Source organism: Chlorocebus sabaeus, chromosome 12 (genome assembly GCF_047675955.1).
Source record: "Chlorocebus sabaeus isolate Y175 chromosome 12, mChlSab1.0.hap1, whole genome shotgun sequence".
Lineage (NCBI taxonomy): Eukaryota > Metazoa > Chordata > Mammalia > Primates > Cercopithecidae > Chlorocebus > Chlorocebus sabaeus.
In genome coordinates, this window is record NC_132915.1 from 65,550,033 (window position 1) to 65,571,833 (window position 21,801).

Below are 21,801 nucleotides of genomic sequence, written 5' to 3' on the forward strand. Positions count from 1 at the left end.
AGAGGGTGAAAAACCAGGGCAGCGTCTTCCAGCAGGAGTCAGGGCAAACCCAGAGCCAAAACTCCATCCTCACCCCAACCTTGGAGGCCCCGTAGCTGGGGCTGAGAAGTGGGGCCCAGGTAACACCAGGCCCTCACTGCCTGCCACCCTCTGCTGTGCTGGGGGCTGGGGCCAGGGGATGGGCCTGCCTCTTCCTGAGCCCCGGGACAGGCTGCTGCCGGGTCTGCTCACCTTCTCTGACCAAAGTCGAGGAGAGCAGGCAAGAATTGGCACGGGGAGACTCAGTGCTGTTTGAGTTTCGAGTATGTCTGAGGTGTAGGGGAGTGTGTGTGTGTGTGTGTGTGTGTATTTACGTGCTCGTGCACATTATAGGGGGGAAGGCCAGATTCTGAGGCTTTGAACTTTTTGCAGTGTTTAAAATAGACTCAGGATTTATTTTCTTTTTAGCTTTATAGCAATTAATTGGCTATTGATTGGTTGGAATGTTCAACTCTCCATTTCCTCAAATACAATAAAATAGTTTCATTAAAATGTATTCATGCTTGAAAAGAAGGGCGCCATTAAATGGTTTCCTCTCTGTTCCACTCCAAGGGAAATGCACCATTTGTAAATCAAAAATCCATCATCCAAAATCACTTGTTCTTAATGATGTTTTTGGAGAAGATGAGGGACGTGGCCACAGGCATGGTGATTTTGGGGACACGAGCGACCAGCAGCCATAGCCACAGGGTCGTGGGGCAGGGGGTGGGGGTCAAGGCAGGTGAGGCTGGTGTGGCCTCCTCCTGGCGTGACTTCCTCCTGCCAGGCCTCAGAGTAGGGGAGGGGTGCATGACTGCCAAGTCACCCCCACCCTGCTGTTTTACCTGCTTCTCTCCCTGGGCCCTGATCAGCCACCCGAAGCTGATGGGTGGGTGGGTTTGTGCCTCTGTCTCTCCTGCCACAGGCCAAGTACCCTACCTGAGACGACTCCTTTGAGGCTTCGCTGATTGTCCATCAGTAGATATTAACAGGTAAGCAGATGCATTTTCTCCTTGTGTTGCTCAGGGGTCTAAGATATGGGAAGAATTATTTCTGGGCTTTCTGAATGGTGGCTGCATTTACCTGTCTTGGAGATGAGCTAAAGGGGACCCCTTGGATTGAAACTCTAGAATGGCAGTGACATGATTCTGAGGTCCCCTTCAATCCTGGGGTGCCCAAGAATGGAGCCTCAGTGCTGAGGAATTACCAGAAAAGGAAAGACAGACTGGTGCCTGCCTGCTCCTGGGCGGCAGCTCATTTCGGAGAAGCTGTTGCCTCATCAGGGGAGCAGGCAGGCAAGGGGCTCACGGCCTGGCCTCTGTGAGGCCCGTCGGGACCTGGCGCCACACAAGGTGCAGCAGAGCTGACAGTGGGGAAGTACACATCAGCACTGTGGTTCCCCCATGAATATGCAAGAGGGAACCCTGAGGTTTGGGGCAACAGGGGACAACAGGGGCAAGGGACTGAAGGGGCTGCTGGGAGGTGGGGCACGCTGTGGGCTAGGAGTCATGGCCTGACTGTCCAACTTTCCAATAACGCATTTTATTACCTTTTAAGAAATGTACTTGTCTCGGATCTCTCCGAGGCCAAAAGAACGAAAGAAATAGCTTCCCCAGGAGAGCTGGTGTGTGGCTGGGAACCATCAGAGCAGCCTCTCAATGGGTGACAAGGCCAAGCCTGCAGAACTCGCCTCGTAGTGGGGCCACCGTGGAGCTGGTCTAGCTCGGCGCCCTGTGGGATCCACCCATGCCTGCCTGGGCCTGGCCTGGCCAGGGGCAGAAGCTGGTCTCCACCCTCCCAGGAAGCTGTATCTCAGACTCATTGTGTTCCTAGGGCTGTGTCAGGGTGCTTGGTTGGTTTTTAAGATTTGCTTCCCTGGCTTGGAGCTCAATTCTGGCTGAATGTCATGAGGAGGGGGTGGCTGGAGCCACTGGCTGCCAAGGCTGGACAGTCGTTCTGGGGTGTGACTTCTGGTGAATGGATTTCACCCCTCCGTGCCCTGTGGCTACATCTGAGTCTCTTCCCTGAACATGTGAAAGGCGCCCAAGCAGCACTGACCTCCTCTGAAAACTCAGCAGCTCCCCAATCCCGTCCCCAGTGCCTCTGACCCTCTACCTAATTCTACCTTCAAAGCGCAAGGTTTGCAAGAGCCCAAGATGAGGCGTAGGAGAGTGGCAGGCTCTGGGCGTGCCCGTTTCTGCCCCTGCCTTGCTGGATACCCTGAAGCACATCTCTCACCTCTCTGGGCTCCCATCTCCTCCAAATCTGCAACAAAGGACAGGAGGTGAGTAAGAAAGGGGGCAATTGACAGGCATTGGGGCTCATAGGCTGGTGACCAGTGTGTCAAATTTGGCCCATTGACATTTTTCTTCAGGCCGACAGAACATTTTACAAGTTTTCATACTTGAATGCCACTCAGGGGGGCAGGCACACTTCTGGGCATCTCAGGCACCACTGCACCATACTGTCTGGTGCCCTGCCCGAGTGGCAAGGTTACACCCCCCAATTCACCCAGGAAGCAGTTCATTCAGGGGACTTGAGATTGTGATCTGTGTTTCCAGGGGCTGTGGACATTCTGGTGGCCCTGGCTTGGGCACTCCTGCATACTGTCACAGCCAGGCCTGGAGCTTGTTCCAAAGTGGGAAGGCAAAGAAAGGGAAGTAGGGGACAGCACATGACCCTGGCACCTGGACCCCTGCAGTCAGGGCTGGACCCATGTCCAGGCCTGGTCAGGGATTATGGTGTGGCCTTGAATTGGCTCTGATACCTTCTGAGCCTCAGGGACCGCTGGGAAACAGTCTGGATGAAACCTCAGAAGTGCTGTTGTTGATTTGGTCAAAGACTCTGCAGGTTTCAATGTTCATAGGAAACAAAGCCACCAACCTCCAGGCCCCTAGGTCAGGCCAGCCTCTGGGTCCCTGTTCTTTCTTGCCTTATTGTGAGTCTGGGGGATTTCTAGGGAATGGGGGTGGGGGAGTGTCTAAAGACATACACTCCTGTGCAGGAGCACAAGTCGGTGGAGAGAGAATGGGGCCTGGAGATCTGAGAATTCACTTTGCCTCTATCTTGCCATGTGAGCCCCAAATGTCAATTTCCCTATCTATAAAGTGGGCATCATGCTCGTTGCCCCACAGTGTGGTCAAGGATTGTAAAGCACCGTACAATGTCAGTTATGGAAGGGCTAGCCTCAACGAAGGTGCCTTGGGAAAGGGATGTTGGGTTTGATATATCATCAAATTTTTCTAGGTTGGTGCTAGACTAATGATATGAAAATTTTCATAAAATCCACAATGTCCTTTTCCAAAAGTCAGAGCGGGAACACAGGGCAGAAGGCCCATGGAGAAATGCCCCAGGCCTTCTGCCACGATGCTGGTGAGGCCCCGGACTTGTGTTTTCCATTCAGAATTCTCTGGCATCTCCTCAACGGCTTGTGTCCTTTGGAGCCATCCTCACCAAGCTCCTGGGCAGCTCCGCCGGACTGCGAGGGCACTGTGAATTGGTGAGAGCGGGCGTGTGTGCGTGTGAGAACATCCGTGTGCATCCGTGTGCGCTTGTGCTTCTGCCTGGCAGCCCAGGAATCAAGTGGTTGTCTCACAGATACAAAACCAATCTGAGGACCAGCAAAGCCTCAGGTGAGAGAGAAAACATATGGGGGAGCACATTACAGGGCAAGAAGAGGAACAGGATGGGGAGAGAGGGCCTCTGTGGGCCAGGTGGGCTTCGCCGAGGAAGGACGCTGCATGCCTCAGGCAGCTGGCTCAGGGGAGGCTGACCTCCTCCCAACAGCCTGGAACCACAAGGACGGCAGGATCCAAAGATGTGGGTACACATCATTCCAAGAGAAGGGTAACGGGGGCAGAGGCTCAAGAAGCCTGTACTGAAGACCCCTGACCCCACCACTTCCTGCTAAATGGAGGGAGGCAGGGAGAGAGGTGCCAGATAACATACCTTCTCCTACCTTACCTGACAGGTGGAGGCTGCGGCCAGCCCGCCCTGGCTCCTGGAGGCGGGCTTTGGCCCCAGCTACCTCCCTTCTTTGCCCCGCAGGTTCTGGGCGGGGGCGGGGGTGGGTGTGCCTGCTGTGAGCTCGCTGGGCTCCATCCCTGGCCTAGGTGACCAGGCTTCCTTGGCAGTTCTTACAGACTCACTGTCTAGGGCCTGGGGCCCAGAACCATCTCTCACTGCTCTTACTGTCAACTCTCCTCAGGAATAGGAGATGTGGATAGACCAGGGTGACGGGGAACACCATGGGTTGGGGGTCAGGAACCCGAGTCCCAGCCCCACCCCTGCCAGTCACCGCTTGAGGACTCCACCTTGCTGAGCCTTAGTTTTCCCTTCTGTTCCACCACCCTGTGGGAGATTTAGGGAACAAAATACTTAGTGGGGGCCAGAGGAAGTCTGCTTTGTCTCCCTGCGTGGTCCCGGCCTTCCCCAAGCTGGGCCTCAGTTTCCCACAAGGGAAGTTAGGCTAGGTCTTTCTCCAGACCCTTCTGATTCCCGCCCTCCAGGTGTTCTTGTTTCCCACTTGGTACAAATATTAGCGGGCCTCGGGCCCACCCCCATCTGCTTGCTTGGAAGTGGAGGGCCTGCCCCAGATGATCGTGTCACAGCCCACCTCCCTGGAGAGAGGAGGGGAAGGAAAGAGCTGTAGGGTGGCCCTACAGGTGACCCTGCTGCACCGAGGCAGCCAAGGCTCAAAGAGGTGCAGGGTTTTGTCGGAGGTCCCACAGCCAAGACACGTGGCCAGGACCAGGACAAGACCTGCCTGGCCTGCTGATCCCAAGTCCAGCCTCTCTCTGCTCAGGCTCTCTGCCGTCCTGGTGACATACAGATATGGGGGACACTGTCACCTCAGAAGACCAACCCCCTCTTATCACTGTCATTCAGCCAGGTTTGGACAAGGGCTCTACCTGGCTATTCTGAGTTGACAAGAGAGACTATGCAAGGAATTAAGGCCCCAGGTAAAGAGATGGTGGCACCTGGCACCCCCATGGCAAAAATCACTCCTAGGTCACACAGCAACTCCTCAGTGTTTTCCGGGCCCTCCTCCAGGAGGCCTTCCTCTGTTCCCCAGATCTTCCCGGCTAGCTTCCTCTGACCACCCTAGCCCACAGTGAGTTCTCCAAGCTCCCTCTCCAAGTTCCTGTGGCCCTTGGCCATGGCCCTGACCATCGTGGCCCCTTAGATCAACAGGTGGGCATGCATTGTGCGAAATTAGCCATCTGCCCCAGCCCCAGCACCTCCACGCCCAGCTGCCTGCTAAGCTCCACGAAGACGGGGAGGGTCTGCCCCGAAAGCATGCTCAGAAGTTCTGGCTGTAGGCTGTTTGTGATCTGGGTGTGGGGGAAAGTCCTCTGTGTTAATTATTGTCTACATCACCAGAACAGGCTTGCCCAGAATCCACTTGCTGGGGTCCTGAAGCGGGGGTGAAGTGTCCATGACAGGTGTCCAAAGTGACCTGAACCTGGGCATGCCTCAGAAAACATAGTTTCAGGGACTGAAGGAGTAGGGAGAGCCTCAGGCCCCTCCTTGGCTGGGATCAGATGATCTCCTGCATCCCATCCAGCCCTCACATTCAAAGTCCACAATGTAATCAATACCTCGGATGACATTCTGCTTCAGAACAGTAGCTGAGGAATCTCCCAGACAGTTTTCTTTGAGTTTTTTGATCTGGAAAAGAGCTGCTCATACTGCATCAGTCCCAGAGAAATGGAGGCAGGAAGCCAGGACATCTCCCCAAAGTGTGCTCCTCTTGGAGAGAGGCCTCGGGGGAGCCTGCAGCACAACCAGCCCAGTGAGACTCCTCGTGAAGATACTAAAGAAGGAGGGATGAGCAGGAGGCTGGGACCCAAGGGTGGCATCCTCAGTGTCGAGGACAGCTCCGAGCCCACCTGCCAGGGTCACCCAGGGCAGAGAGGATGCTCTGCCACAGGTCTAAGATGTCCAGTGACGCACCAAGAGTGCAAGATGCATTGTGGGTGGAGCAGTCTTCTCAGTCGGACCTTCGGGCCCACAGAAAAGCAAGAAGGTATTTACATGGGTGCTGCTGAAGCAACAAAAGCAAGCTCTTCTTCCCAGGCTGGGGTGGTTGCGATGGATGGATAGAGAGCTGGGGGACTGGCAGGCTAGGCTGGGGCTGCGGTTATTTGCAGAACAATCTGTTTGTTTGCAGAGACCCAGTGGCCATCGGGAGAAGCTCACAGATTGGCTTTTAGAAATGGACAAGCATCCAGAAGTCCAGCGGCCCCACCATAGGGCCCCAGAGTCCCTGGAGGAAGAGGGGAGGAGGGGAACTTCAGGCAAGTGGGGGATGCTGGGGGACGGTCTCATGGGCTCATCTGGCTATCTTCAGGAGGGCTGGGCAGCTGTCACCCTCAATGATATGTGCCATCAGTGTTTGGTGCCCGCCCAGCTCCAAGGGTCAGTGACGGTCATAGGCAGTGGCGGCTGCAGGGGGGGCAGCTCCTCGGGCGGCAGCGCTATAATAGTAGGGGGACCCTGGAAGAGACGTGAGAGAGCACTGAGGTCAGATCTGGGGTCCCCTTTCCACCAGCCTCCTCCACTTCTGTCCTTTCTTCCCCTCACCCAGTCCTGGCCACCATCCTCTCTCTCCAAGATCTCTGTCCCAGTCTGTTCCCCAAATGGCAAGTCCCACCAGGGGCACAATCTGCTCACAAGATTTCGAGGCTCCTCACCATCTAGTGCTGGGGTGGGGAGCTTGGGGCCCTTGGGTCCAATCCTTCCAGCTGCCCATTTTAGTGAATAACATTTTACTGGAACACAGTCTTGCCCATGCATTTAGGCATTGCCCATTACTGCTTTACTGTTATTATGACAGAGTTGGGTAGTTGCAACAGAGACACTATGGCCTGCAAAGCCTAAGATATTTACTCTCTGGCTCTTTACAGAAATCGTTTGCCAACCCCTGACCTAGAAGATAAAAACATGAAAAGCATTCCCTTTGTTTGGCCTGCAGGTACTCTATGATCTATCCCCAGCCAGCATCTCTGAATTCATTTCCCTCAGGGAAGGCCCCTCCTGCCCACACTCATATATCATGCTTAAGGTGGACGAAACTCCTTGCAGCTGTCTCGAATATACATAATGCGAACAGATGAGCACATCCTCTGTGCCTGGCCCTACTAGGGCCTGTGCAGGTATTATCTCATTTAAACCTATGGGGTAGGTACAGTTTAGCTCATGCTAGCATACTCTCCTGCCTCTGGGCCTTTCCCCACAATGTACTTCCTGCCTGGAACTCTTGGCCTGCACCCTCACCCCCTTTTGCCGTCTGTTAAACCTCTATGCCTCTTTCAAATCTCAGAGCCCTGTCTCCTCCTCTGGGAAGCCTCCTGCCATGAGCTCACACTCCCCTGTAGTCTGTCCCTATGCTATGATTACTTCTTTCTGCACTTCCCCCATCCCTGGATGGAGGGCCCCCAAAAGGCAGAAGCTGGGTTCTGCTCTTCTTGGGAGTCTGTCCCTAGTTCCAGCCTGGAGCTGTATGTGGCACCTGCTTGACTGGATTGGATGTGTAAACGAACCAACTTTGCTGAGTGAGCAAACAATAGTGAAGACACCCCCTGCCCATTCATTCATTCACTCATTCATTCACCACTCATTTCCTGACCCTGCGGGGGGCAGGGCTGGGCAATAATGGGGCAAACGCCAGCCTGACACAGGTTAATATTCAGAGTGGGAAGGGGATCCAGGGTCAGAAAGAAGCTCTGGAGAGTGCAAGATGGTTCTAGCAAGTTGGCTTTCTGGAGGAAGTGGGGCTTGGAGGACATGGGGACTCTGGGGAGCATGTGTGAGACAGGGTGGGGTGCAGGCTCCTTTTGTGACCTCAGGAAAGCAGAGTGAGGGCACTCGGGCAAATGCTGGGCTCCTGCCATTGCCTCCAGCTGCTTTCTTTGACTGCACCCTTTGGCCAAGGCCTCCAGAAGCCCTGCTCTGCTAAAGCTCCCTCTCAGGGAGGGCCCAGGTTCTCGGAACCACAGAAGTTGAGCCTCTAGGCCAATGATCTCCTTTTACAGGTGGGAGAACTAAGGTTCAACAAACCTGGGTCACATGCCCGAAGCCACAGGCTCTCCACACAGGGCCTAGCTGGGGTTTGGGTTGTCAGCTCCAGCTTGAGGCTCTTTCCACTACAATACAGTTCGAGGCCTACACATCTATACAGAAACAGGTTTATGCAAGTGGGCAGCGGCTAGGGCCCCATCAGCCTGCCACAGACTGCACGCCTGCTGGGATATGACTGGCAAGCTTCTTCACTCCCCACGTGAGGTGGCTCATATTTATTCTGCACTCTCACCCAATTCCAAACCAAACCCTGGCACTTCTCCCAGAGGCAGGCTGGGCATCCCACATCCAAACATCTGAAATCTGAAAGGTTCCAAAATCGGAAACTTTCTGAGCATTGACATGATGCTCAAGGGAAATGCTTGTTGGAGCATTTTGGATTTCAGATTTTTTTGATTTGGGAGCTCAGCTGGTACAATGCAAATATTTCAAAATCTGGAAAAATCTGACATGCTTCCAGTTCCAAGCATTTTGGATTAGGGAGAGTCAACCTATACCATAACTGGGGGCTGAGTCCTGGAGTCTGCCAGTCACATTCTACCACTTCTTGGCTAGCAGACCTTGAACAAGTGACTTCACCCCCCGGGCCTCAGTTTTTTCATCTGTAAGAGGGGGCGACAAGGGGGCAACTGCAAGGGCACCATGAGGTAAGGTTGTGAAGGAGCCGTGAGGATGGTTACTTTTCTACACAGCTTACATCCATTAACTCTTAGCTTCTGATCAGGTAGGAATGATTATTGTTCCCATTTTACAGTTGAGGAGACTGAGGCACAGAGAGGTCAAGTGACTTGCCCAAGGTCATACAGCTAATATGTAATCAAGAGGGTGGGATTAGGGGTGACACTTTGGCATGCACCACTTCTCCTCCCTGTTCAGCCCTAATGAGCCGATGTACTGCTCCCTGCCCATCCCCCCAGGGAGGCAGTAGGGCAATGGAGGAGCTAGTACCTTGCTGTGCTGTTCCAGATGGCAAAAACACCAGCCCCATGCCTAAGTATTCCCTGAGATAGGTTTTCTTCTGCCGCCTCTTCTGTCACCTCCCTGACTGCAGTCCTGACTCAGAGACCCCTGTCAGCCTTCCTCTGTTCTCTCTTCTGTGGGATGGGGACAGCCACCCGTGGAGTGTCTGCAGTGCCTGCCCTTCGTCCTGCCTGCAGGTGATTCCAGAGGAAGGCGGGCGTGGGTGCATGAGAGGGGCATGCGTGCACGAGAGGGGCAAGGCACAACGGCAGGGCAATCACAGGGCTGCCCTACACACAGGCCCCAAATGACAGGAAACGGAAGTCGAGTCTTCTCCTTGGAGGATCCCTGGCTTGACCCTCCAAGCGCTCGACCCCGGCCACCTCTCACCCTGGAGTCTGACCCACTGCCTCCCAAAGCCAGGCTAGACCTCCAGTGGGCCTCCGCGTGAGCGCTTGCATTTACCGTGAAAAATGAAAACATCACCTCACAAAGCACTCTGTCTTCCTGGCGCCCATTAGACCTCCATCTAGAATAAACTTGTCCTTTCTTCTGTCATTTTTCCTCTCTAATTCACATTATCATCAATTTACTGCTTGACACAGTCATTCCCGGCTCTGCTTTCTCTCTAATCCCTTTACAGCGGCCACAGGCGCTCCTATTCTAATCCTAATTGACCTCGTCTGGCCTTTCTTCCTGCCGGGACCAGGACCGAAGTCCCCTTGCCAGCCTGGGGCCCCGGTGGGATGCTGAGTCACAGCTGCCCTGGCCGAGGGACATTCTCCCGAGAAGTCAAAGCGTCCCAGTCCTTCTGCTTCATCCTCTGGCATCGCTGATCCTCACCTTGGCCGTTCCTGGGAAGGAGGCTTCAGCCAGGCTGGCGGAGGTGTCGGTAGCACGTGCAAGGGTGTGTGCGAGTGGGAGTGGGGATGTGAGGGTGTGTCTGCGTATGTGCATGTGTGTGCGTGTATGTGTGTATGAGTGTGTGAGTGTGTGCTTGTTTGTGCATGTGCATGTGTGCATGTGTGTGTGTGAGTGTATGTGGGTGTGCACGTGTGAGTGTGTGCACGTGTGAGTGTGTGAGTGTATGAGTGTGTGAGCGTGTCTGTGTGTGTGTGCGAGTGCAGTGTGTGTCTGTGTGTACGTGTGTGTGCACGCATGTGTTACTGTATGAGTGTGTGTGAGCGTGTGTCTGTGTGTGCATGGATGTGTGAGCATGTCTGTGTGCGTGTGTATGAGTGTATGAGTGTGTGTCTGAGTGTGTGTATTAGTGCATCTGTGTCTGTGTGTGTGCATGTGTCTGTGTATGAGTGTGAGAGCATGTCTGTGCACACGTGTGTGAGTGTGTCTGAGAGTGTGTGTGTCTGTGTGCATGTGTGTGCATGAGTGTGTGTGTCTGTATGTGTGTGTATGTGTGTGCATGTGTGTGCATGTATGTGTGTGTGCGTGTGTGTCTGCGTGTGTGTGTGTCTGCATGTGTGTGAGTGTATGAGTGTGTGAGCATGTCTGTGTTGCATGTGTACGTGTGTGAGTGTATGAGTGTGAGCATGTGTGTGTTCATGTGTGTGAGTGTATGTGTGTGCATGTAGTCTGCATGTCTGTGTGTGTGCGTGAATGTATGAGTGTGTGTGAGCATGTGTGTGTGTGAGTGTATGAGTGTGTGAGCGTGGGTCTGTGTGTGTGTATGTGCATGTGTATGAGTGTGTGAGCGTGTGTCTGTGTGTGCATATGTGTGTGTGTGCGCGTGCGTGTGTGTGTGTGTCTGTGTGTGTGTGCGTGTGTTTAGAGTCTCACCTGTTCCACAGCCCACCAATGTAGCAGGAGCACCAAGGGACCTCCGGACAGGTTTCCATGCCCTGGCGCCCTCCCCAGATGTCACGAATAATCCGTGTAGGTTTCCCTGCCCTGGGGCATTCTCTCACGCCATGCCAAAGACACTATGGGGCAGGGCAGCCAGGAGAGGTGAACGGGCCTGGAGCTATTTGCAAAGCTGTGGGTTGGGGAGCCAGCAATCTCACCCATCTTCAGGAAGCTGGGATCACTGCCTCCTCTGCCCTGCACATCTCAAGAGAGCATGCGTGCAGCTCCTGTTGGAATAAGGCTGCAGGGATGACTATCCTCAATTCACATCCAAGGCAACTGAGGCCCAGACCTGCCTAGGCTCATCCAGGTTATAGAGTTGGGCAGCGCAGGGACCATTTCTCATGTTTGGTGCTGCCCAATATCGTGTGTGCTCTTCCTGTGTTTGTAGAGATTCTGCAGTAGGAGGCCTGCTTCTTTGAGCCAGAAGTCAGAACCCATCCTCCCAGCTTCCCTTGCTGCTAGGGCACAGGAGTGTTACATGGGCTCTGCCAATTAGACTTTCTTGTATATGACCTTGATTGAGAAGAGAGTCACTTGAAGCAGTGGGCTGGGGGACTCCATCTGTTGGGAGTGGCTGGCAAAGGCATCCAGCTTTGGCTGGGGGCCGGACAGAGCTTCTGGTGCCTAGTCCAGAGCACCTTGGGTAAAGTTACAGCAGAGTGGAGCTGCAGGGTGGGTGCCGGCTGGCAGCAGGGCTGCTGATGCTAGCGCAACACTGGTTGTGGTTGGTGTTGTCCTGGCTGTGTCCCATGCCTACCTCTTTTTGGTCCTCCTGGAGATTCTAGGAGTCCCAAATATCCCTTAACTAATTCGTTTTCTGCTTAAGCCACTCAGAGTGGATTCTGTTGTTTGCAACTGAAAGTCTGACAGATACAGACAGTAACCTGCTTTCAAAGCTGGACCAGAGCCAGCCTCATCACTCACACACAGGCCTGAGTATTCAGGACTCAGGACTCCCAAGGCCTGTTTCTACAGAGGGGTGAGGACTCTTTTCCTGGCTTTGGTGTTGTTCAAACTGCAAATCAGTCAGGGAGAGTAGAGTACAATATCACACACTGGTTCCAGAAATAGGCTCTGGTGTCAGGGTGACCTGAATTTAAATCCTCCTCTGCCACCCGAATGCTGTGTGACCTCAGGTGAATTAGTTCACCTTTCTGAGCCTCATTGTCCTCTTCTGTATAATAGAGACAATAATATGTACTCTGTAGGGTTGCTGAGAGGACGAAATCAGATAGCCCACGTGGAAAGAGTTTTGGGTGCCTGGTACAATTAGCAAGTGCTTATGTAGATGAATAGAGTTTTGCTTCCTCTTCCTCCTCTCCACGCTGTCTCTGGGCCCCCTAAAGGTACTGAGCACTTCCCAGCACAGACATCCCTGCCTGAGGCTCCCACCCACAGCCTGTGAGCTCCCTGGGACAGAGTGTGCATCTTTTCCACAACAGGCACACAGCCCAAGCCAAACAATTGGAGCTGTGAACTAGATTTCACTCCAGCTTGAGTAGCAAAAGCCTCGGATGCGGTCTAGTCCCACCCTCCCCTCCCTATCCCCTCAGACCTACACAGTCAGGTCCAAACTCTCCAGCCTGGCCTTCAAGGGGCCGCTCTGTGCACACTCCACAGATTGCCCTACCTCCTACACCAAGCCTTTGTCATACGTGCCTGAGCTGTTTCTGCTAATTTATCTGCTTCCTGAATTCCCAGGCAAATAAATGACAGGCACTATCAACCTCTAGGACTCCTTGTATAAATGAGAAAAAGGTGTCCCTGCCAGGGCTCAGGGTTTTGTGCCATGCATGGGCTGGGGTTCAGCTCCCACTTGTCCCCTTGGGTAGTGCACAGTCATGTGTGGCAGCCCTGGGCCACCATGGCCTCCTTGGGGTCATCTCTCTATCAGAACGAACCTCTCCCACAGGCCGGTGTTCAGGTCTCCTGTGTGCCATATCCCCTGGGGTCTCCCAGAGGACTGGGATCAGGGCTCTGCCTGAGGCAGATTTCCTGGGAAGGACTCCCAGGTTTGGGCCTCAAGACTCATCTCCCTACCCCCAGCCCTGCTGGAAGACACTGGTTCAGGGAGCTCACAGCCAGCCCATGCCTCCCGTTTCCTGAGACTGACGTCTGGGTCAACTCAAATAGTCCACTTAAGAAAAAAACACTAGGTAAGTGGATATCTTGGTTCGATACTTAGAAATGATTTTGACCAAAACCAAAAAAGGAGTCTGAGAAGAGATCAATCTGCAGATTCTGCCTCTCTTGGAGACCACAGATAATAAGAAGCTAGAAGTCTTCTGCAAGGCTTGAAATCCCCTTCCTCAGGGACCTGCAGCACTAATGGGGATTGTTTCTTATTGAATCCCCAAGTCATCCATGACACATCAAAATCCTTTGGACAGCCAAAGGCCCCAAGTGCATGGAATGGTAGTAGCAAGAGAGAAGTGGTTTCCATACTGTGTGTCTGTCCTAATCACCAAATCAGGTGTGGGAAGGAGTCAAAGCTGAGATTACATGGCCTTTTTCACAGACCTATGGCTTGGCAACTTGAGTTTGAAGACACCAGGTTATGGCTTTTCTGATGAAGCCTATTTCTCAGTCCTAAAATAATTAAGGATCCAGGGAATTAAAAAGTTCTTCCTTAAGGAGGCCTTGTTAAGTTGGACAGATAAACCTGGGTGGTCTCAGAGGGCCCTTCCATGTCTGACCTTTCACTGCTGTAAGTGGAAAATTCTTAGCTGACTGCTGGGGGAGGGTTCCATGTTGCTGCCTGCAGGCTGATTGGCCAGCTCCACCTCCCAGATGGTGAGTGATATGTTTGAGCCCATGCCTCTACTTCATGTCCCAGAACCTTTAGCTCCAACTGGCAATCATTAGCTGGTTTCATGTAAGCTCATTCCAACAAAACAGAAGGCTCCTCTTGGCCTTCTGAAGGCCAAGTTAGACTTGCATGGTCTTTGCAGTGGCCCAAATCCTGATGATGTTCACAGATAAGACTGCCACCAGTCACGGACAATCTGCCAATCCAAGGCTTGGGCAGAGGGTGGGCACCAGCTGAGCTCTAAATGGCATGCTTTGTCAGACCTCCAGCCACGGGTAACCAGGTTCCAACGGAGCCGGCTCTGGTGATGTCCATGCAGATATCACTAATCAATCACTGGGCATCAGGGCCTTTATCAAGATAGTCCCCAGGCAGCCACTACCAATCAAGTCAAGTTGGTATCTTTACTGACACTTATTTAGAGAGTTCTCGCCTGAATATTTCATGATTCTTAAGAAATACAAGTTACTCACAGGTAGGCACTACTTTTCCTACCTTCCTCTTTCTCCTTCGATGCCCCTTCTTTCCTTTGTTTCCCTTCTGTGCCATTTTTCCTAACCCACCAAAACATCTGGGGGAGGGAGGAGGGCATGGGCAGGGCCACACCAGTGTTTACTACCCTAAGGCCCCCACTATACTCCATGTGTCTGGGCAAGCTACCCACCCAGCTCAGTGACCAGACCCCAGGATGTCGAGGGACCCAGGCCAATGAGGAGGCCTGGATGGGGTAGCTGATGGCCCAGGGGCCCCGCAGGGCCTCTGCCAGTACTCACCAAGCAGCCCCGGGTTGGGGAACCTCCAGGAGTCGTTGTACGAGGAATACTGAGGGTGGCTGTAGGGACTCCCGGAAAACTCACTCCCTGTGTATGGTGGGTGGAGAGAGAAACAGGAAGCAAACGTCAAATCCAGTTCAGAAAAGGCCCTAGGTCCCAGCCAGCCTGGTTACCAATGGCATTTGCCTCTTCTATGAACTTCAGGAGCTTTTGTAACTAACAAAAGCAAGTCAGGTCCACATCCTTATGGAGTAGGCAGCTGTCACTGGCATCGTCTGTATTTCCCGTCCTTATCAGTGGGAGTGAACAGCAGACTCTCACATGTGTACCACGGAACTCCCATGTCGTTCCGTGGCCCCATTTGCCAGATGTTCCTTGGGGCCATTGGCCCATTTTACATATGAGAAGGCTGATGCTCAGGTCATCTCACAAATGGTCTTGATACACCTTGCTAACTTCAAGGCTGCAGACTGCTTGGTTCTTATTCCTGAGTGAAGCCAATCCAGGACCTCAGGATGGGCTCAGTTCTACCCGCCACCTGCTCCTGAGTGGCTCTGGACAGAGAACCCAAAGGTAACCTCAACCCTAGCCTGGCCCTCTGTGCTGTGAAGGCAGGGGTGGCTGTCCCTGGGGCCTCAGTTTTGTCAGGAAGATGAGACTTGGGTAGAGGGTGGGCACCAGCTGAGCTCTAAATGGCATGCTTTGTCAGACCTCCAGCCACGGGCAACCAGGTTCTAGAGGGCCTCTAGGCCCTCTGACTGGAGGAGGCAGACAGAACTGTACTGAAATGACTGTGCTGAAATGAAACGACAAGCCAAAGGGCTAGGGGAGTACAGAAGAGGGAGTGGTTGGGGCCTTTTGGGCACTGGGGAGGGGGCAGCTGTTGGCAGCTGTGGGCGTGCTTGGGCAGGAGCTGTGAGGTGTGCCAGGGTGTGAAGAGCATTGTGGGGCATGGTGGCACTCGAGCATGGTTCACTCTGGCCAGGTGCTCATGGAGCAGTGATGCCTGCCTCTGGCACTTCCCTGGGCTCTGCGTGCCGGTTCCAGGAGAGCCTCTTTACTACTGGCTAAGTCACTAGGAGGAGAGTTCACAATTCTGTCCCTTACCACCTTGCTGCCTTGGTCTTATAGCCGGTAGGGCCTGCCTGTCCTTTCCCCATGGCTAGGGGCTCCCAGAGAGTAGACTTCAGCCCGGACTCACTGCCAGGTGCCCAGTACCCAGCAGAGTGTATTCAGTAGAGGCCCCGGAACAGGGCATGGGAAGCTGGCTACTGCTGGGTACAGAGCATGGGAGCCCTTCCCTGCTGGAGGTGACGGGAGTTACTTAGCCCCATAAGCCCACCTGCAGCCCAAGCCTGCCTCCACGATCCCCTACAAGGATGTTTACAAAGGGCCGAAGCGTGAGAGATTCCGGAAGGGGCCAGCCAGAACCCGGGACCAAGAGCCAAGAGCCTGCTCTCTCCCCTGCACCCCAAGCCTAGAGGTGGGCCCCTGGGGCTCTGCCAGGTGGGGCAGGAATAATGAAGCAAGACTGAGGGTCCAGCCGCTCCCACTCCCTAGGTCTAGCTGGCTTCCCCTGCACCTCACAACCACAGGCAGAGCGTGTCCACACACACACACACACACACACACACACACACACACACACACACATGCTCGCGCTCCTCCTCGGGCCTCTCTGGGGGCCACTCCCAGCCTGACAGGCTGAGCCTTCCAATTCTCTGTTTTTTATGCCTCAGTGGTCAGGGTGTCAGGTTCCGGCATGCAGAGGGAGAGCCTGGTGACAGTGGGCCGCAGCCGCCTGGTCCCGGCATATCCATCAGCGCCACGCAGCCTCCTCCTCCTCAGGGCCCAGTGGGGGAGTAGAGAGACAGCGCAGCCTGGAGGACAGGGACAGCGCCCTCCCCTTGGGGCTCTCGGCACCCGTGGAGCTGCCCTATCAGAGGCACTTCATGACAGTGCCAAGCCCAGGGCATTGGGCTACTGTGGCAAAGGCCACCTGTGCATCTTGGTTTAGCATCGCCTCTGCTGCCTGGCCTAGCTCCAAGGCCACTTCTTCCAGGAAGCCTCCCAGATCTCCAGCCCCACAAAGTGCAAGTCTCAGGTCCATCTGGCTGGAGTTATGTCATCCCTATCCATCCCTAGATTGGCTTTGGCTCCTGCAAAGGGCCATAAACAGCTCCCAATTCCTTCACAGAACGTACCTAAGTCAGTGTCACCCATGATCCTTGACCCTGTCTCCACCTTCCTAGCCTTACAGTGGTGAGTGTAGAGGTCCTTGGATACCTCTTCCTCTGGGAAGCCCCTCTCCCACCCCTCCTCAGCTGGCCGCAGTCTCCCGTGTGGTTCTGCAGCACTGGCTTTGCCCTGACCTACAGCGGAGTCCGTTGTGCGTGGGCGTGCTTGGCCCTGCAGGTCGGTTGGATTCCTCTCTGCACCTGTGTGCCACCCTCACCCCAGCTTGATGCCCAGTCCACAGCAGACAATGGGTGTCTGAACAATCCCTGGTTGCTCACCAGCTCTCTGCAGCACGGGGAAGCCTTCCCTGATCACTGTTTTTAAAAGGGAAGCTCCTTCCACCCATCTCTCTTTCCTGCTTTTTTTTCCCCCATAGAGCTGATCACAATCCAGCCTGTCTTGTTTATCCTTCATCTTATTCTAATCTGCCTCTTCCACTAGGATGTAAGCTCCATGGGGGCAGGGAGTTTTGTCTGTTCACGTCTTGATCCCAACCTCTAGCATGGTGCCTGGCCTCTAGTAGGCAGGAATAATTATTTATTGAACGAACAAACGAACGAACGAATGAATGAATGAATGAATGAATGAATGAATGAAGACTCCTAGGTCAATCAGGCATACGCTTCCAGAGCAGACTCTCTAACTCAGGCGATGGCTCTCACTACCTCCGTGATTAGTACCCACAGCCAGGGGTGTGTTGGACACCTGCTATGTGCCAGGGTCCAAATAAATTTCTCCTATTCCATTGCCCACCACACCATACTGCTCCTTGGTGGGAGAAATGAGCCCACCAGGGACTGGCTTGCCTGGTGTGCTAAGAGTGGTAGTGTGGTGGGCATCCCCAACATGGGGCCCCTGCCCTGTGAGAGCAATACACTCTGGGTAAGGGGTGTTTGACCATGTACGGGTCATGAGGCTGACCTAGAGGCTGGTTCAGCCACCTGCCAGGGACTCTGGGATGGTGTCTGATTATCTGAAGTGCCACATAGGAAGCCGTCTGAGTGTAGGGAGCCTTCACCCCGTGAGATACGGAGAAGCCAGGTCCTCAGTCACCAGTCCAGAGAAGGCCTGGGAACACTCTCTGGGAGTAGAAGGGACCACTGAACCAGGCCTTGAAGGGTGGGTAGGACTTTGATGGCAGAGAGAAGCAGGCATTCCAGGCACAAGCAAAGGTCTGGCAGTGGGGCTGGGCAGAACGTGGCCCCTGAATGGCCAGGTCTCCCGTGAGACCCCAGTAGAGGCAGCTGTAGGGCAGAGCAGGTGTGGGGCAGGAATGTAATGCTTTTCTCTCATGAGGGCTGGGATCAGCCAAGGCTTCAGACTGGTGAGTGCCGGAATCTGGAGGACAGGCTGGAGGAGGACACGCTACAGTCAGGGGGCCCCTCCAGGTGGCTGCGGCCACGGTCTAAGCAAGTGGGACTGGACCTGAGAGATGACACAGCAGTGGCATCCTTAGGCACAAAATGATGTTCCTCATGTGCAGGAAGGACGTTCTCGGGGAAGGAAATGAGAGCCTCCAGAGGTGTAGCCAGCAGGCCCAAGACAAAGATCCCCACAATGAATCCCTTTCAGATGACTGTGCCCAGCACAAGGAACACCACGGGCCCTTCACCTCCTCCTAACTGACCCATGCTTTTGGCATCTCTCAAAAATACTAAAGTGGCTGAAGAATGTCCCGAGAAGCCTGAGCCTGAGATGATCGTGGGAAAGTGAGTCTCTACCTGGAAATGGGGCAGAAATCTTAAGGAGAACATAGGATTTTCCCACTAGGTGGCAAATGAGGGTTTGAATCAATTTTGTCCTGATTTCAAGGTGCCAGGTGATGCCGGCCAGCTGTTGGGATTATTGGAATCAGAGAAAGGCGTCGTGGGGCCAGAGGAGGCAACTGCATGAGCAAAGGCAGGGAGGAGGGGCGGGCAGATGGCCCACGATGGGATTCCAGGGGACCTGGGCTGACCCCCTTCTCCAGATGCTGCTGACAGAACTGAGAACAGAGGGCTGGTCCCCTTCTAGGCCACGCTCCAGGCCACACCCAAGGTGTGCTCTGTTCTCTGCTCTTGCCCAGAGCTGCCCATGCTGGAGGGGAAGACAGAAAATGGCCCTTGACGTCACACAGACCCAAGAGCCAGTCCGGGCTCTTCCTCTTCCAAGCTGTGTGGCTTTGGGCACATGCATTCACCTGTTGAGTCTGTTTCTTCATCTATAAAATGGAGGGAAGGAAGATCCCTACTTCTTAGGGCTTATGGAGAAGATCAACTGACTTCATGTTTGCAGATGCTCTTTGCAAACCCCTGTGTGGTGGGAATTAGGTACCTTCTCTCATTGATCGGAGAGAGAACAAACTCAGAAATTCTGCCGCCACCCAAGCCCTCTGATCCCAGCTCCTCCCCCTGCCCCTTCACCCTTTGATCCTGGGCAGGTGGGAAGAGGAAGCCAGTGACAGAAAGAAACACAGAGCTGCGGAAGCGTCAGAACAGAAAAGGATTGGCGAGATCGACATACTCAACACACCCTTGTGTTGCAGATTGGGAAACTGAGTCTCAGAAAGGAGAAGGGACTTGGCAGAGGCCCAGGACATGCAGTCCCTCAGAGGCTGGGAAGACAGGAGGGGAGGGCTGTGTGGGAACTGTCTGGATGGTGGCCTTCGGAGAAAAAAAATGAAGGCGAGACTAGAAACAGAACGCTGGCAGTCAAGGAGCAGTTCCAAGGCCATGGCGCCTCATCCTCACAATAACCCCGGTGAGGAGGACACGGAGCAGAGGAGCCCGGGCTGGGGCAGAAGGAATGTGGCTTCCCACTGGGCAGCTCAAGGCTGACAGTCACTCCCTGCATTCGCCGAACCCCAAGCAATGCACTGCTTCCTCCTTTCATGCAACAAATTCATCTTATGTTGAATCTCACCAACCTGTGCCATCACTCATAGTCACAGATGATCAGGCCTGGGATGAACTGTAGAGATACGTTCCCTCAACCCTTCTATCCCCAGGGTCTTTTAGCCAGTCAGGAACAGAGCAGGGCCTGGGATCCTGGACTGTATTCCCAGACCCCAGGGATCCCACCATTCCAAGGAACACCTGGTTGAGCTGGGCCAGCAGGAAATCACACCCTTCTTCACCGCTGATGTATTTGAAATTTTCCAAACATACAGCAAAGTTGAAAGAATGTGATAGTGAACACCTGTGTAGCCACCACCTAATTCTACCACCAATATTTGCTTATGCTTGCTTGTCATATGGATCTCCAACCCTCTAGCCTTTCCTTCATCTTAATATGTATTTCATTTCCAAGTAAATGCAAACATCAGTACGCTTTCCCCTAAGTACTTCAGCATGCATATAATTAACTGAAGTTCATTATTTGTTTACAAGTTTTTTTCTTTGGATATAAAATTTACACACAATGAAACACACAAATCTTAAACGTGCTATTGCTGTGTTTTGACAAATGCATAGACCTGTGTGACCCAAACCCCTACCAAGATATATTAATAGAACGTTGTCATCAGCACAGAGAGAAAATTCTGTCATACTGAAGAAGGGGGCCTATTGACCAACCGAGAACCCAGCTCTCTGGGGATGTAACTGAGTCATCCCCCCATGAACACAGAGCTCTGAGGTCAGCACTGACAGCCCCAAACCCCGATGGATGAAAGGGCCCCCGACCTGCAAATTCAAAGTTCCTCCAAAGCCATTACACAGAACAAAGCTAGAACAACTTTCCTCAAAGATGCAGAGAGAAAGCAGAGCGTTAAGAAATTTCAGAGAAATGCTGGGTTTCCCCAGAACAGTACTGTCTTCCAAATATAGAAGATGTGACTGTAAAAACCAATGCACTAACTAGAGAACACTGACTAAAATAAAAAGTTTAAAAAGGGGTTATGATAAGATGCACTTAACGCAGCTGTCCTGGAGATCCCAGAGGCAGAAGCATCACCAGATTCAGAGGTGTTTCCAGCTTCCCCTTTGCTCAAAGCTCAGAGATGGCAAGGAAGTCAAAGTTTCCTAAAATTCTCAGAAGTGACAGGTAAACGGGCTCAGTATAGCTCTTAATTAACCCAAAACGACACCTGCCAGATGACGGGGATTTGCAGAGCGCACTGGGGGCCGACCCCGTCTGCAGATGGTGGGCTCCCACCTCTGCTCCAGACCTTGGCCGGCTGCAATTAGCATACGGAAAGTCTTTCAAAGTGACTTCGCAGCCAAGTTCTGTTTCTGAAGGATTCAAACTGGGCTTTGAGAGAAAATCTTTGCAGAGGAGAAGGAGGAAGAAACCATTGAAAAGGACCATGAGGTTTCTTCAGCTCCTCTCCACGGCTTTGCAGAGCTGCATGAAGTGCACGGTGGCTCGGATCAGCGGGTATCCGGGATGTTGCGAGACCAAACTGTTGACGACTAGAGTGAGCGTAGGCATCACACGCAGCCTCAGCCAGGCTTTCATGATACACATAGATGGATACTCCCGCTATACACGTACACATGCTTATAATGTATATGTGTGTGTATACATAATAATATGTATAATATTTATAATATACAGATGTATGTATGTTGGATGTGTATACACACACACATACACACACACTGGATTCTGCAGCTGTGTCAAAGCCTCTCAGAGTGACCTTGAACAAGTCATTTTTCACCAAGTCTCAGTTTTCTCATCTGTAAAAGTGGTGTGTTTGGAAGAAATGGAAATAAGTGACCTCCAAGGGCTTTCAGCTCTCAGAAGCTGCCTTCACTGCACCCACGCCGAGCCTCACCCCCTCGCAGGCCAAGGCTTCTCACCGTCCCTCTCTCCACAGCAAGACCTTCCTGGGCTCCCAACAGGGAGATGAAAACCCGAGCTCAGTAAAGGTCAGCCCTGTCAGCTCCGACAACCGCGCATCGATCCATTGCTGGGAAAAACCTCTCTCCCACCACTCAGGTCAGCCTCGAAGGCCTTCAGAAAAACAGCGGGAAGAGAAAAACCGAGAGAGAGGGTGCGTGTGAGGGCAGAATGCGCAATGGGTTTCACTTCCGGTTCTCCCGAGGGCCGCGGACCCCACAGCTGGACGGCCGACTG

At 53.4% G+C, this 21,801-nt stretch overlaps 1 protein-coding gene across 2 annotated transcripts in view; it reads right to left on the bottom strand.

Moving 5' to 3' along the window:
• Positions 1-452: 452 nt before the first annotated feature.
• Positions 453-21,801, bottom strand: part of PAX5 (paired box 5) — a 196,667-nt gene continuing 175,318 nt past the window's right edge. For both annotated transcript variants that reach the window (XM_007968719.3, XM_007968720.3), the window contains exons 9-10: positions 14,506-14,592; positions 453-6,516 (exon numbers count right to left, since the gene is read on the bottom strand). In XM_007968719.3, coding sequence (XP_007966910.1) covers positions 6,440-6,516; positions 14,506-14,592 — 164 coding nt within the window. In that variant the 3' untranslated portion in view covers positions 453-6,439. The remainder of the gene's footprint in view (positions 6,517-14,505; positions 14,593-21,801) is intronic.